Raw genomic sequence first — 16,367 nt, 5'->3', positions numbered from 1 at the left:
AACTGTATGGTAGAGGGAACAATGTTTTTCACTCATAATCTGGCCATTTTGTATAAACTGGCTTTAATTGGCAGCTTTAATACTTGCATGTTTTAGGGACTTGAGCACAAAAATCTAGGCTGACACTCCAATGCAGTATTAAGGGAATGTCAGAGGTGCCATCTTTTGGATGCGACAGTAAACCAAATCTGCTCTCTCAAGTGGACATAGAAGATGCCATGATACTAGCTCAAAAAGGAGCCAAAGAGTATCTCTGGTATCCTGGCCAATACTTATCCCTCAATCGACATCACAAAAAATGGATTATCTGGTTATTCTCACACTGCTGTTTTTTGGATGGTGTAATATGCAAACTGGCTGTCACACTTCCTACATTAGAACAGTGGATTACACTTCAGAAGTATTTCATTGGCTATAAAGCATTTTGGGACATCCAGCAGGTATGAAAGGTGCTACATAAATGAAAGTTTTTCTTTCTCTCAAGTCAACAAATCTTCACAAAACATTCTCTAATTTAAGAACAACACTTTTGATTATTACTGAAACCTTTGCCATTCATCATATTTTATAATCTTTAGAATGATCAATCTAAATGGAGTTGGTGTGTTTGGTGACCATTTTAGTGCCTTCAGAGAGAGCATGTTTAGCCAGTTCTCCTGGCAGCATGAGGCGGACGGCACTCTGGAACTCCCTGGCCAGGATGGTGCGGCACTTGTTGTAGTGAATGAGGTGCGAAGCCTTGGAGGTGATGCACTCGAAAATGTCGACAACGAAGGAATTCATAACAATCATTGCCTTGGACAAGATCCTAGTGAAAGAGTGGACCTGGGTCAGCAACCTGTACACGTAAGTGGAATAGCTCTGCTTGCGAGAATTCCTCTGCTTCTTGGGCAGCTTCTTGGTGACTTTAGTCAGCGGCTGCTTCAACGCCTTGCCACCCTTAGCTGCAGCCGCCACCTCAGGCATACCACTCGACTTGGACCAACTCATAGTTGGAGGCAATGTTCCCTCTAAGCTGCACAGCAACCCAAAAGTTCCCATGTAGGCCACGCACAAATCAGCCCCTATAAGATACTGTGCGTGCACGGCCTGGCAAAAGTTTTTTTTAAAGGGCCCAAATTGATCACACACTGAAAAGAAATCAGAGGGTACATTGTTTGGAGGCAACATTACTGCCCATTTACACCTGTAAATAGAGCGGGCCAAGACAGCAATTCCAAAATAAAAAAAAAACTTACATCTGGAGGTCCACTCATTCTGATTTTCAGGCAGACCTCAATGTAGGTGTCCAGAGCTACCGCCAGAAACAGGTGGGGGCGTCAACACTATATGAAAATAGGGTGTCAGCTGGCATTGTCACAACTCAACTTTAATCTTAACGACTATTATCACCACTATTCCCTCAATTCACCCCCAAACCACCAGCAGTGCAGCTCATGAGGCAGCCATTTACAATGGTACGTAAATGGATCCTTAATGACAGTCAGCCCTGCCAAATATTCCACCCTCCCAAAGGGCAAGCAGCCTATAAGCAATTAAATTATTGCTGTCAATTCGCCTCTGATACACAAAAGAGGTCTGAACACCAAGATCGATCAGGCTTTCTACCAGCGTCATCTAGGTCCACGATCTGCCTGGTACGTACCAAAGATAAAATTCAATCCCAACATTTTCTCACAGGCAGATTTCCAATCTGCACTTGATTTCATTCTAATAATGAGCATGTACAGCTTTAAATATTTTAAGTGTGTCTCCATTACTCCATGTTAATTAAAATCTAGAATTTTACTTTCTAAGAGTATGAGGAACTAAAACCTCCCGCTGTATATTTTAATAAAATATATATAGATATGTTCATCACTATTTCTAAACATTTTAAAACTGAACAAAGGCCTTTAAAACAGCTGAAACTGTGTCTGTCTGTGACCCCAGGAAAAAATAACCACTTTGCAATTTTGGAAATCTCATACATCGTTATCTCTGAGGAGTTACTTTGATCACTTGGAAGGGAGCTACTTTGAAGGCCTTTTGTATTTTATAACCCAGGCTTGACAGAGGAAAAGGAACTGAGACAATGGTCTCTTAAACACTCCTTATAACCCATAATGGCAAATATGAAGATCAAGCCAAATTCCAGGCTTTGGATAAAAATATGTTTGTTAAACACCTTGTGGTGAGGCAATGTCACGTGACCTAAGCCTCTGGCTTGTTGAACAAGTTAATAATACCTTGCTGAACTGCATAGCTCAGTCTGCTGTTTAACATCTGTCTAGCAGGCCACACCAAAGAAGCTCTGGCCAGGTTAGACACCTTGCCCTATCTTCCCTGCTTCTGCTGGATGTTCTGTACCATCACCTACAATACATCTCTGCATGCCTATCTCATCACATGGAGTGAACACCACCAGAAAAGTGAATTATCCAGCATCATTTTTCAACCCACGGACATCTGTGAAGGAATATCTCATTGGACTTTGATTCTGGACTCTGGAACCCACATGAAACAATATGTATTTTCTCTGTGGTCCCTGCACTGTAAAACCTTTTCTCTATCCTTTTCTTTACTGTCTGATGTGGCCCTCCTTTCACAGTTTGAATGTATGCAATAAACTAACCCTCTTTGAGTTCATCCTGTTTCGACTTTGCTGTGGGGTTATTAATAGAAAATTGGATCACATTAAAACCAAGGAGTTGGGAAATCAACCACCTTTTATAAAGAGGGAAACAAATCAAAACATCTTTCTGTTTACGGACAAGTGGTGAGAGGAGAAATTAGTGCTGTTTAAATTAACCCCCACCACCCACCCCTCCCCCACTTTTGTCCAAAGCAAGAGGCTATGTCACTTTGAGCAGTGAACACCCATTTGCAAAAGTGCTGCATACATTTCACCAACTTAGTGTGTTAAGGTCATTTTTAATACATATATTTTACAATTTAATTCTGATAAAAAGAATACTTTGGAAGAGCTGGTGCTATATGGATCATTTAGCTTTGCAGTGCAGGCTATTTAATGAATTAAACTTACCCAGAAAAGCCCCAAAATAACACGACCCCTTTAAACTAACAGATTTACTTTTACTTTTTTTTGTGCCTGACTGATTTGCTGAATTTGTGACCTTTCACCTTATTCCATGGGGCAGAAACATGATCAGTCCTGCTTTGCTAATGTCCTTCTGCCCCAAGTTCTATTTACCATGAGCTTTAATGTGAGAACAAGCTGCGCTACTTAGCCCTACCAGTCCCCTGGGAGTATCTGAGAGTCAGGGCAGACAGTGTGTGGCTAAGGTTTATCCAAACACCATCTCAATGGAGACTCATTCCACTACAGTTGATGGATAGGGTCAGCAGAGGTCACTTTGAGCAGGTTTATTCAGTTAGCTTGGTGATGTTTTGTTGGACAATTTTTCTTTAATCCATTGAGGCTTCAAAATGTCCACATTTTGGTACCATACATTTACCAGTTTTGTTTAAAGAGTCACATACTTCCCAAATTCCCCCTTAGAACCATGCCTTTAAAAAAAAAATGTGACAGTGTAATTCAGGAATATTTTAACTTCAAAATCAAATTTTCAAGGTCTTTAAGAGTTGATGTAAATTATTCATCCCTCCCCATGGTTTCTCTTTCTCTCCTGCACTCTTGTTAGGGTATTGTTCAATAGGTGCCTATTGAACCTCACCCAAGTAACCATTATCCATAGCCAATCTTAATCCTTTTATTCACCCAATGTCTATCATTGTCCAGCAGGATTGATTGGATAATCAACCACGGAAGCCTTGACTCATTTTCCAGTCCCTTGACAATGGTCACTGAGGATACCTGCAGCACCCCACCTCCTGCCCCAGCAGAGATCAGCTAAGGCACCACACCTTGTACAATTTCTCTGTTCAAGATAATGAAAGAAGATAGCTAAGTGTTTTCATCATTTGAATATTATTATAGAAGCATATAATACAGATTTAAGCTCCTTCGTGCTTCAGTCCATTTTTAACTGCAGTTTCAGGAACTTTTTACTGGAGAAAACCTGTGACAACCTCAAGCAGCTCCAAGATAGAAGACAAAAGGATATAATCTCCCGCCACAATTCCCCAGTAACATTGCCCAAGGAGCTCAAATGTACATGTACGTACACCTGGTAGCTGCTCACAACTAAAACAGGAGACATTATGTTAAACTCCAAGACATGGATTTTCATTCCCTAGGTAAATGCGCAGTGTCAGGAAATTTCCCAGCTCGCTCCACCTGCCTCGGGAAAAAGTGCCCTGAATGGCAGGATCTTCGTTCCAGTCGGGCTATCCACCCCTGGCTATAGAACGGAGGTGGCCAGAGGGGCTGCCAAGTGCTGAGGTGGGCCGATTAAAAGGTCCACCTCAGTTCTCTGGGACTTTGTTCCCATTATGGTGTTAAATATTAGGCCCTCTAGCCCTCACCTCTCATATCACATCATCTTACCACCAATTCCCCGTGTCCCATCCATGATGTCTCATGCTAACATATGCCCCCACCAATCCCCAATGGTCCCTCACACCCACCATGCCAACCCATGCCTCCATACAGCCCCATGCCAACTCATGCCATCTCCCTCACCCACCACCATTTGCCCTATTCCCTCCATGTCAACTTATCCAGTATCCACCATGGGCAGGCCTCAGGAGCCATACTGAGATGAAATAAAATAAAGTTCTAAGCATCTATTACACGATATTCAGCCAGAGCCATTTACATCACAGTATAAAATATGACAGCACAGGTGGACAAGAAATTTTGTAACATTTTTCAGTGCATTATGGTGCTTTCCCCATTGGAAAAGCACTGCAACACATGTTGATCATAGACAGCATGGATTTGTAAAGAGTAGGTTATGCCTGACAATACTATTGTGTTGTATTTTTTGAGGAGGTCACTAGAATGGTGAATACAGGAGAATCTGTGGATATTGTTGGAATTCAAAAATAAGAAAGGGCTGCTTCATTTGTGCAGATTCATGGTTAGTGCCCATCTGAAGTATTGCATTCTGTGGTGTGCACTGAACCTCAAGAATGATATACTGGAGGAAACTCAGAACAGATTCACCAAAATGAAACCATGGCTTGAAAAGTTTGTTATGAGGTTTGCATTCTTTTGATTTTAAATGGTTGAAGATGTAGAATAAAGGTTTAACAGATAGTATATGTTAATGTACGACATAGATGATGATGTACCACTGACACTAGTCAGTCATGTGTTAGACTCAAGAGAGAGAGGGAGAGATGTCGGAATCATGCCGAAGAACTACATGTCTACTCTGTTACCCGTAGCACTAATAAACATATGTTAAGCAGATACCACACTACTTCTCCAGTCTGTCCGTCTGTAAGTACCAAGTCCTACACCTAGATTGGGATTTTCTGCTCCTGTTGGCAGTGGGCATCATGGTGGGTGTGAGCAGACAATATGGCGTGACACCAGTTTGCGAACGTCCACTCCACTCGTCAATGGCAGGCGCATTTCCCAAAGCCACATGCTGGGAACCTAATTTCAATACTTTAAAATCTCATTATAAGCCCTGCTCACCGGGATCATCCCCTCCATGCTGGATCATCCGGGCATGTCAACATGATTGCACTCTGACATGTTTCACAACTGTACGTAAGTGATGTGCACCTGGCTGCACTTTGCTCGGGACTTCAAGGTTTGTTTGTCTACCTTACTTCAGGCAGCACTCGCGGTCATCAGCACGAGGCTTCACAGGCAGTACCACATCACTTTTAGGGGGGTTCACAGGCAGGTCTCTAACTACCAGACCAGCTGTAACGCAGGGACCCCTTTCAATGGCTGCAGGGCCAGGGATTGCTTGGGAAAAGGGGAGAAGTGCCTCAGGGGAAGGGAAGAGGCTGCAGGGCGAAGTCTGTACTGGGCAAAAGGTGTATCCCAGGGTGTGTGTGGGGGCACGTGTTGATCTGTGCAAGTGGCCTCAAGACAGTGAGGGCTAAGGAGGCAGTCTCCATAGAAGATGAGGCCAGATAGAGATGTGAGGGTGTATGAGAGAGTCAGTGGTGATGTCCCTTGAGCTGGCAGTGAGTGAGATGCCAGTGAATGTGTGATGGCCTTGTGAGTGTGTGAGCTTAGAGTGATGAAATGGTTGCCTTACCCTCGTGGCACAGATGAGATCATTCATCCTCTATCTGCAATGGGTGGCCAGCGTCTTCTGTACAACATTGGCACTGACCAGCACTGCCACCGCCTCCCAAGCCGGAATGGTGAAATTGAGGGACCTCCTGCAACCAGATGGGGAGTAGAGGACATCATGGCGGGCCTCCAGAAGGCATTCCAGGGATGGGTCACTGAACTATCCTTGGCTTTCAAGGCCATGTCTTCACTCGAGCAATTCTGGGCAGCAAGCCTTGAGAACAGTGTGGACGGCTGCACTCTATATATGGCACCCAGAGTGAGGGAACTGTGAGGTAACAGCGTGGTGGGGGATTCAGAGGCCGCCCACTAGCGAGATGACATGTTTCCTGTGGCTGCATAATTAATGAGGTGGGAAGCAGGCAATACAAGGAGAAAACCCCCAAGGCGGGCAGCAGGTAAAATGTCTTTTTTTATGCCCTCTACTGCACTTAGTGCAATTCTGGGACAATTCCACCATTACCCAAGACATGAAGACCCAACCTCAGAACAGAAGGGTCATCTAATCTGTATTATATTTCCAATATTTTCAATTTTTATTCAGGTTTCCATTTTTTTTCAGTTTTTGCTGAGCCCCAAGCTGATGACAGGCCTCTGGTCTCGGCCACAAGAAGCCTGCTGGAGATGCGCCATAAGTTAGGGGAACATATGATGGAGGTGCCAGAGGTCATGCACAGCTTTGCACAGGCTATGGAGGAGACCATGCAAGCCATGTGTCAGGCATGGTTTCCTCTGTGGAGAGATTGGCAACTGCCATAGAGAGCTAGGTCCAATAGGCAACTCATATGCACTCAGACCTGCATTCCGTCGCTCTAGCTATGGGCTCCATACAGTAGTGTCTTAGCGAGAGGGTTGACAAGACACCTGGACCTCCCTCCAGCTGTCCCTTCTCCTCTGGGATAGAGGGAGCTGCCATCGCGTACCAATATCGAGGAGGAGCACAAAGGCAACTGGCCTGGAGCTTGCCTCTCAGGGCACCAAGATGAGCGGCCTCTCCTCAACCCCCCGCCATCAACCCTATTGTCTCCAAGGGAGCCTCTGCACCAGTGCAGGAGACACCCATTGGCCCAGATCGCTCAAGACCTCAGACCTCCAGAGGACACCCGCCACGATCATCAAAGGCAAAGCACTGCCTCCACCTCAGATGTTGGTGTCAGGTTTGCACCAAGATGTAATGGCATAAGCACAAGTATATGACTTATTGAGAGCACAAAGGCGGCACAGGTGTTTTTCAAAATTAAATGCCACATAAATTTTGCACATTATATTGGTTTCATTTTACTCATGTGTGCATCATTTGTCCTTTGTTGGGACTAGTTTAGTCGAGAGCTACATGTACTGGCATGCCTCGTGGTTGGCACAGATTGATCGTTACAGGGGAGTTAGACTGGTTTTCTTTATTGGGGAGGAAACATTGTTGTGTGCTTGTGTTCAGTCTTTATTGAATGTTCCTGGCACAGTCCAGTTCTGCAATTGCCAGTCTGTGGGACAAGGCTGAAATTGCAGGCTCAGCTGCCCCCACACCGGTTCCCCAACATTCCTTTGTATGCATTGTAAAGGACATATCAGCTGGCGCATATCAGATAGTTCTCAATGAGGATGATTGAGCTGTTGTAGGTGAGCTCAGAGCCCTGTAAGGATGATGCAGATCTGAATGCTCGGTCATGGTAAGCTGATTGACATGTGTCCAAATGCAGCCAGATGTCGTGAGGACCAGTATTAAATAGCATGTATGTGTGATAAAGCTCCACCCCCCTTGTTATTCTAGATAGCATGTTCAGAGGCAGCTTCAGGAAGGAGGCTGGCAGGGTTTGGTCTACTTCCTAGCAGGCAATGGAATTCCAGCAATGGGGCCATAGTCATGTATATGCCTCATTCTTAGGCAAATCGGGAGCATATTAGGTTCTCCCTGGTATTCCTTGCAGATCCCTCCATGGCCCTGGCATCCAGTAAAGGCTTATGCACATTCATGGCCTCCTCCTCAGACTCATCCAATTCATCATCATCTGAGGAGAAGTGCTGCTCCTCTCACTCATCCTGTTACAACAGTTCTCTGTGTTGTATGAACACATAGTGCAGTGCACGGCAGGCCATGACTATTTGTGATTCCCTCTGTGGTGCGTACTGCAGAGCCCCTCAGACCGGTCAAGGCAGCAGAAGTGAATTTTCAGCAAGCCAATGGTTTGCTCGATGATGGCTCTAGTGGAGATGTGAACTTCATTGTTCCACTCTTCTACTGCACTGCGGTGAGACCTCTCTGGTGTCATCAACCAGATCTAAAGGGGTAGCTCCTGTCACTCAGGATCCAGCAGTCACCCCGGGCTGGGGCCTCAAACAGCTCTGGTAGCTGCGCGTTGAGCAAAATTGAGTCATGAGAGCTCCCTGGGAATTGAGCAAAGGCATACATGATCCTTTGCCTGTGATCGTATACCAGTCGCATGTTCAAAGAGTGAAAGCCTTTGCGATTCACATATGCCACTGGTTGGTCCCAGGGAGTTCAAATGGCCACATAATTGCAGTCAATGACTCTTTGCATTCTAAGTAAATGAGTGATAGCCCCGAAGCCAGCCTTTGCTGCCTAGCTGTCCTCATCTGTGGAGCAACTGATGAATTTATTTGCATGATGGAAGAGGGCATTGGTCACCTCCTTTATGTACCATTTTAAAAATTAATTCACAGGGTGTGGACTTCACTGGCTGGGCCAGCAGTTATTGGCCATCCCTACTTGTCCTTGAGAAGGTGGTGGTGAGCTGCCTTCTTCAACCACTGCGATCCATGTGGTGTGGGTACACCCACAGTGCTGTTAGGAAGGGAGTTCCAGGATTTTGACCCAGCAACAGTGAAGGATGGATTCCAAGTCAGGATGGTGAGTGACTTGGAGGGGAACTTCCAGGTGGTGGTGTTCCCATCGATATGTTGCCCTTGTCCTTCTAGATGTTAGTGGTCATGGGTTTGGAAGGTGCTGTCTAAGGAGCCTTGGTGAATTCTTGCAGTGCATCTTGTAAATGGTACACACTGCTGCTACTGTGCGTCAGTGGTGGAGGGAGTGAATGTTGTGGATGTGGTGCCAATCAAGCAGACTGCTTTGTCCTGGATGGTGTAAAGCTTCTTGAGTGTTCTGGGAGCTGCAGTCATCCAGGCAATTGGGAGTATTCCATCACATTCCTGACTTGTGCCTTCTAGATGGTGGACAGGCTTTGGGGAGTCAGGAGGTGAGTTACTCGGCCTCTGACCTCCTCGTGTAGCCATAGTATTCCAGTTCAGTTTCTGGTCAATGTTAACACCCAGGATGTTAATAGTGGGGGATTCAGTGATGGTAATTCTATTGAAAATCAAGGGGCAATTCTCTCTTGTGGGAGGTTGTCACTGCCTGGCATTTGTGTGCGCGGATGTTACTTGCCACTTGTCAGCCCAAGCCTGGATATTGTCCAGGTCTTGCTGCATTTGGACATGGATTGCTTCAGTATCTGAGGAGTCACAAGCAGTGCTGAGCATTGAGCAATCATCAGCGAACATCCCCACTTTTGACCTTATGATGGAAGGAATGTCATTGATGAAGCAACTGAAGATGGTTGGGCCAAGGACACTATCCTGACAAACTCCTGCAGTGATGTCTTGGAGCTGAGATGACTGACCTTCAACAACCACAATCACCTTCCTTTGTGCTGAGTATGACTCCAACCAGTGGAGAGTTTTCCCCCTGATCCCCATCGACTCCAGGTTTGCTAGGACTCCTTGATGCCACACTTGGTGAGATGCAACCTTGATGTCAAGGGCAGTCACTCTCACCTCACGTCGGGAGTTCAGCTCTTTTGTCCATGTTTGAACCAAGGCTGTAATGAGGTCAGGAGCTGAGTGGCCCTGGCAGAACCCAAATTGGGCACCAGTGAGTAGGTTATTGCTAAGCAAGTGTCGCTTGATAGCACTATTGATGACCCCTTCCATTACCTTACTGATGATCGAGAATAGACTGATGGGGCGGTAATTGGCCGGGTTGGATTTGTCCTGTTTTTTGTGTATAGGACATACACGGGCAGTGTTGTAGCTGCACTGGAACAGGTTAGGTAGGGGCACAGCAAGTTCTGGAGCGCAGGTCTTCAGGACTATTGCTGGAATATTGCTAGGCCCCATAGCTTTGTACTACCCAATGCCATTAGCCATTTCTTGATATCACGTGGAATGAATTGAATGGGCTGAAGACTAGCACCTGTGATGTTGAGGACCTCTGGAGGAAGTCAAGATGGATCATCATTTGGCACTTCTGGCTGAAGATTGTAGCAAATGCTTCAGCCTTATCTTTTGCACTGATGTGCTGGGCTCCCCCAACATTGAGGATGGGGATATTTGTGGAGCCTCCTCCTCCAGTGAGTTGTTTAATTGTCCACCACTATTCACAACCAGATGTGGCAGGGCTGCAGAGCTTAGATCTGATCCATTGGTTTTGGGATCGCTTAGCTCTGTCTATCACTTGATGTTTATGCTGTGTGGCATGCAAGTAGTCCTGTGTTACAGCTTCACCAGGCTGACTTCTCATTTTTAGGTGCTGCTCCTGGCATGCCCTCCTGCACTCTTCATTGAACCAGGGTTGATCCCCTGGCTTGATGGTAATGGTAAAGTGGGGGATATGCTGGGCCATGAGGTTACAGATTGTGTTCGAGTACAATTCTGTTGCTGCTGATGGACCAGAACGCCTCATGGATGCCCAGTCTTGAGTTGCTAGAACTGTTCAAAATCTATCCCATTTAGCACGGTGGTAGTGCTACACAAAATGATGGAGGGTATCCTCAATGTGAAGGCAGGACTTCATCTCCACAACAACTCCTACCTATACTGTCATGGACAAATGCATCTGCGGCAGACAGGTTGGTGAGGATGAGATCAAGTATGTTTTTCCCTCTTGTTGGTTCCCTCACTACCTGCCGCAGACCCAGTCTAGCAGCTACATCCTTCAGAATTCAGCCAGCTCCGCCAGTAGTTGTGCTTCTGAGCCACTCTTTGTGATGGACATTGAAGTCCCCCACACAGAGTACATTCTGCACCCTTGCCACCCTCAGTGCTTCCCCCAGGTGATGTTCAACATGGAGCAGCACTGATTCATCAGCTGAGGGAGGGCAGTACTTAGAAATCAGCAGCAGGTTACTTTGTCCATGTTTGGCCTGATGCCATGAGACATCACAGGGTCCGGTGTCTATATTAAGGACTCCCAGGGCAAATCCCTCCTGACTGTATACCACTGTTTTGCCACCTTGACTGGGTCTGTCCTGTTGGTGGGATGGTGATACTGGTGTCTGGAGCATTATCTATAAGGTATGATTCTGTGAGGATGACTAGTCTATGAGACGGCTCTCCCAATTTTGGCACTAGCCCCCAGATGTTCATCAGGGGGACTTTGCAGGGTCAACAGGACTGAGTTTGCTGTTGTCATTTCCAGTGCCTAGGTCGATGCCAGGTGGTCCATTTGGTTTCATTCCTTTCTTGGGGCTTTGTAGCAGTTTGATACAACTGTGGCTTGCTAGGCCATTTCAGAGGGCATTTAGAGTCAACCACATTGGTGTAGGTATTCAGTCACATGGAGGTCAGACCAGGTAAGGGTGGCAGATTTACTTTCCTGAAGGACATTAGTGAACCAAATGGGTTTTTAACAACAACGGTTTCATGGTCATCATTAGACTTTTATATACAGATTTTTATTGAATTCAAATTCCACCATCTGCCATGGCCGGGTTTGAACCCAGGTCCCCAGAGCAATAGTCTGGGTCACTATTCCAGCGACAATACCAATACGCCATCACCACCACTTTGTGTGTGGCAGCCCGTGAAATGACACATGTCTCCCTTGGAGACCTGGAAGCAGCTGGTGGTGAAGAAATTGAGAGCCACAGTCACCTTGAGGGACGTTGGCTCCCACCAAATCCATGCATCCCAGGTCTTGTTGCACAATTCCACTTACTTCAGTGACCACTTCCTGGGAAGACCTCATTCATCTCTAGGACTGCCTCTCCGACATCTGCTGGTAGTTAGTTCTTGTCCTCAGAATGCCTTGACTTACCAGTGCCCATCTTCCATGATGTCTTCGTTGGATAGCTACAACCTAACCAACCTCCCCCCACCTTTGGTGCTGCCTGTTGCTGGCATTGCAGTTCTGTTGCTAACCAACAAGAGCCCAAGACTGCAGGAATATAGGGGGTATGCGACCCATTGGTATTCCAGCCATTGAACTATGTGAAGAAGGCAGATAGTGATATGAGGACATGTGTGTCCATGGATTTCATCCGTAGAACCGGTGAGCAGTGAGATTTTCAACTCCTTCGTTGTCCACAATCAAAACTCCACCCACCCAACACTTGGCTCCTCCCACTTCAATCTCCAAACCTGACACCACACATGCTTTTGGAGACAGTCTGAGAAAATGCTATGTACCACATTTGTTAAAACCTGTTAGCTTCCACCCTTCCCCTGTCATCATCACCTTTGCCCCCAGCACCTTTGATCCTCCCAACATCACTTTGCACCTTCCCTCTAGAATGTTTCAAAACCCCCCATTACCCCCCCCACCACCACCCCCCCTCCCCCCAACCCGGCCCCCATTAGCCTGGACCCTGTCACAGTCCAATTGGACACGCCATCTCACTTCCTTAGCCTACACCCATCTGTATCGACATTCCCATTCTGATCTTAGGCCCTCCCACATCATACTTATTGGAGTGTTTGTTGGATCCCGTGACCTGCCCTATGAGCCCTTTGATTATCCCAGCCTCAAACTGGACCTGTGCCCCCTACCAAATCAAACTTCCCCTGTGACTGGGAGCATTCCCTCTGCCAGCCAGCACCTTCAGTTGGTCCTAAAGGACCCCAATGAGGACATTATGAGCCCTCTTTTTAGGCTGCTCATTTTCGTTACCTTGACTGTCGCCACCACCCCTCCCCTGACCACAACCAGGATACCAGGCCCTCTGATCGCTCTTCCACTCCCCCATGCCCCCACCCACCCCAAACCCCCTTCACCTCAGACTTGCCCTTCCAGGTTCCGAGCATCCATCCAAGCCGCCAGTCTCCTTCTCCTCTCCTTTGTGCCACAGAGTTCAAAAATTAAAACCGCTGACCTCAGGCACAACAAAGGCCATTGCAGACCACCTTTAAATGAATGTGAACCAGGCACCACAGGGTTCCCGTGCGCTGCTGACTTCTTCTTGAAGATAGAACGTAATTTTAAATAATTGTAAGATGGTGAGCATTCAAGGCATGAAAATATATTCGAAGTAGGAACCTGCCATAGAACAGCATGAGGCCCAGCCTGCTACTGACTTCTTCTCTGCAGCTCAACCCATTGGAAAACCAAAATTTCGGCTCCTGTTTAATTAAGTCACCCCACCCGCCATGTTTCCTGCTCCTACAGGCCGTATAAAATATCACCCTAACTGTGGGTTATAGTAGGTTTTAGCGCAAACCCCGCCATCAATTTTTAGGGGGGGCCATGGGCAGATGGAATGGAAAGTGTGGTTATCGAGGCAGACATCAACCCCTCCCATTGATTTGAATACTACCAATGGGTGAACACAGGTCCATTTGTAACCATTCAGGGTCCTTCAGGAAATCCCAAGGCAGTGTAGTGAGATGTAGACTTGACGTGATGGGTCTCCAGCCTTTTTTCCTCTATGCTGCACCTGGGAACCAGGCCTCCCCTGCGCACATCAAAGAGTTAGGTCTGCTGTCAAACCTTTTATTAGATGGAGATTACAGCTTTGCAAATACAGCAGCCCTGGAGAATTAGAAGTAAATTTACTTGAAAAATGATCATGTCTCTGTCTCCAAATGGAGCAACTAATTTAATACCCCAGTTCAGCATCTATGAAGAGCAACACACATCACTCCAGGCACCAAAAGAACACATCCTACCGCACCAACCTAAAACACCTTTCATTTTTCACATTACTAAATTTTACCAAGTTTTTCAGATTGAGAATTTCCAACAAATACAAATTACTAAAGCACCAAATTATATACAAGAATTCACACCCTCTGGGAAAGTGATTGGAGCATGAAAATTCATTTCACTTTAACAACATTTTAAAGGTCCTCAAGGAAAGAAAAGTGGAAAAAAAAAAGCTCAGAGATTTAAATGCTATCTTCCAGGATCAACAGCCCTTTCAGTAGTTCTCGCCAAACATCTGGAATTGGTGCTAAGTGATGTATAGTTCCCGCCCATATGAACTAAGCCTCCTGTTGTTTGTGTCCCTTACATCTGTAGAATACATGGATTAAAAAAAGCATTGCTCAAAATCTGAAATAAAGACAGGAAATACTAGAAACATATTGTGGCCAACAAGCATGTTAAAACAAAAGTTGTAACATTTTGGTTGAGACTCTCCATAAGAAACTGTTCTGAGATGGGTCCTTTCAACTTGGACCCTAGGCATGGGACTTGGTTATTAGACAGACTGTAGACATATTCTGGTATCTGGTATCTGCTTAACACTTGTTTATTAAAGTAGGCATGTTGCTCCTAGACAGGATTCCAACCGTTTTCTCGAGAGTCTAACACAGGACTGACTGATGTCAGTAGTACATCATCATCGATGTCATTCATTAGCTTATCCCATCTGTTAACCCCTTCTACTACAGAAACCACCTTATCTCATTCTGATGCTGAATGATGTTCCCTCCATTTGCATTATTCTATTTTTTTTATTTCTGGAATATATGTTTTTTTTTGTTGGCATGGGTGGAAAGGATACAATAAATTTGGTGAAAAGAGGGAGAACAGGACAGGAAGCACGCAATCATAGAGATTACATGCCAGAGAGATTTGAAATTTTATGCATAGGGACAATGGTTATTAAAAGCAAGAAAGTGACGTTTAATTAGTACAAGATATTGGGTTGAATTTTCCGGCCCCCCCACTACGGCGAGCTTCCCCATGGCAGGGCCAGCAAGCCATTGAAATCTGTTCACATCGGCAGGACCTTCTGGTCCTGCCAGCATGAGGGGCTGGAAAACTCCGGCCATTGGGTGGGCCATGATTGGAATATTGTTTGCTGTTCTAAGAATCCCATTATAGGAAGAGTATTAAACAGTCCAAGTGGCTCTGATGCACCTGGAAACCTAGCCTCTGCTAGGTACAGCAAAGCTGTCCTGTAAAACCTTTTGTCAGATGGAGATTACAGCTTTGGAAATACAGCAGCCAAGAACAAGCAAAAACATGCGGTGATGTGTGTTGTTCTTCAGTGGTAATCAACTGGGATACTCAATTAGTTGCTCCATTTGAAGCCTGAGTCATTATCATTTTCAAGTAAATCCATTTCTGAAGAGAGAAGCTGAGTTATTCTGGCCAATATTTACCCTCAATCAACATCATAAAGGGCAAAATTTTTAGCTCGGCGGGAGGCACACGCTCGACCCACCCGAGCGTAAAATGATGCGTGTTGGGTCCAGGCAAGCATCCCGACGTCAGCGTGCAGCCGTGTGATATTTTGGTCAGCAGGTGCGCTGGGAATTGGCAGCGCTCCCACCAACAATTAAAAGGCCTGTTAAAGTATAAATTCATTGACATTTTTTGCTGCCCGTCCAACCTTACGGTTGGCAGGCAGACGAAAAGGTTGGGAAACTTCATCCACAGGCAGGGTGATGTTTCCTAAAGCAAATAAATTTAATTAATAACATGTCCCTGCTCATGTGACAGAGGGGACATGTTTTATCACATTTTTAATGTCTTTATTAGTTTTTTTAAATACACTCCATCTCCCTGAGGCAGCTCTGTGCCTCGGGGAGGTTCTGAAGCGTGCACTCCTGCACATGTGCGAAGTTCGTGCTCACCCCACTTGACCCCCAACCCACACACACACACACACCCCCCGCCCCCTCCCCCCCCACCACCGACTAATTGGCCTGCCAGCGTGAAATTGCCTCTCGATCATGGGCTGCAGTTGGCTTCCCAACTTCCCCAGCCTGCCCAGTGCCGAGCCCGCCCGCCATGGGCAAAATTCTGCCCAAAGAAAGATTATCTGGTCATTTTCACATTATTATGTGTGGGAGATTGCTATGTGCAAATTAGCTCCCGCATTTCCTTCATTAAAGCAGTGACTACACTTCAAGCATACTTTATTTGTTGTACACTACTTTGGGACATTCTGTAGTCATGAAGGGTGTGATATAAATGCAAGTCTTTCTTTTAAATGGAAAATAAAAGAGGTCCCAGCTCAGA

At 45.9% G+C, this 16,367-nt stretch overlaps 1 protein-coding gene across 1 annotated transcript; it reads right to left on the bottom strand.

Moving 5' to 3' along the window:
* Positions 1-588: 588 nt before the first annotated feature.
* On the bottom strand, positions 589-990 carry LOC121288636 (histone H2B type 1-L-like). Its single transcript, XM_041207310.1, has one exon. The coding sequence runs from the start codon at positions 988-990 to the stop codon at positions 589-591; it is 402 nt and encodes a 133-aa protein (XP_041063244.1).
* Between the last annotated feature and the right edge of the window lie 15,377 nt (positions 991-16,367).

The sequence above is a fragment of the Carcharodon carcharias genome, chromosome 2, assembly GCF_017639515.1.
Source record: "Carcharodon carcharias isolate sCarCar2 chromosome 2, sCarCar2.pri, whole genome shotgun sequence".
In the NCBI taxonomy this organism is placed as follows: domain Eukaryota; kingdom Metazoa; phylum Chordata; class Chondrichthyes; order Lamniformes; family Lamnidae; genus Carcharodon; species Carcharodon carcharias.
This window is presented reverse-complemented; position numbering and strand designations above follow the sequence as displayed.

Excerpts from the sequence above, each read along its gene's own strand:
- LOC121288636 (XM_041207310.1), bottom strand. The coding sequence starts at position 990 with ATGAGTTGGTCCAAGTCGAGTGGTATGCCTGAGGTGGCGGCTGCAGCT.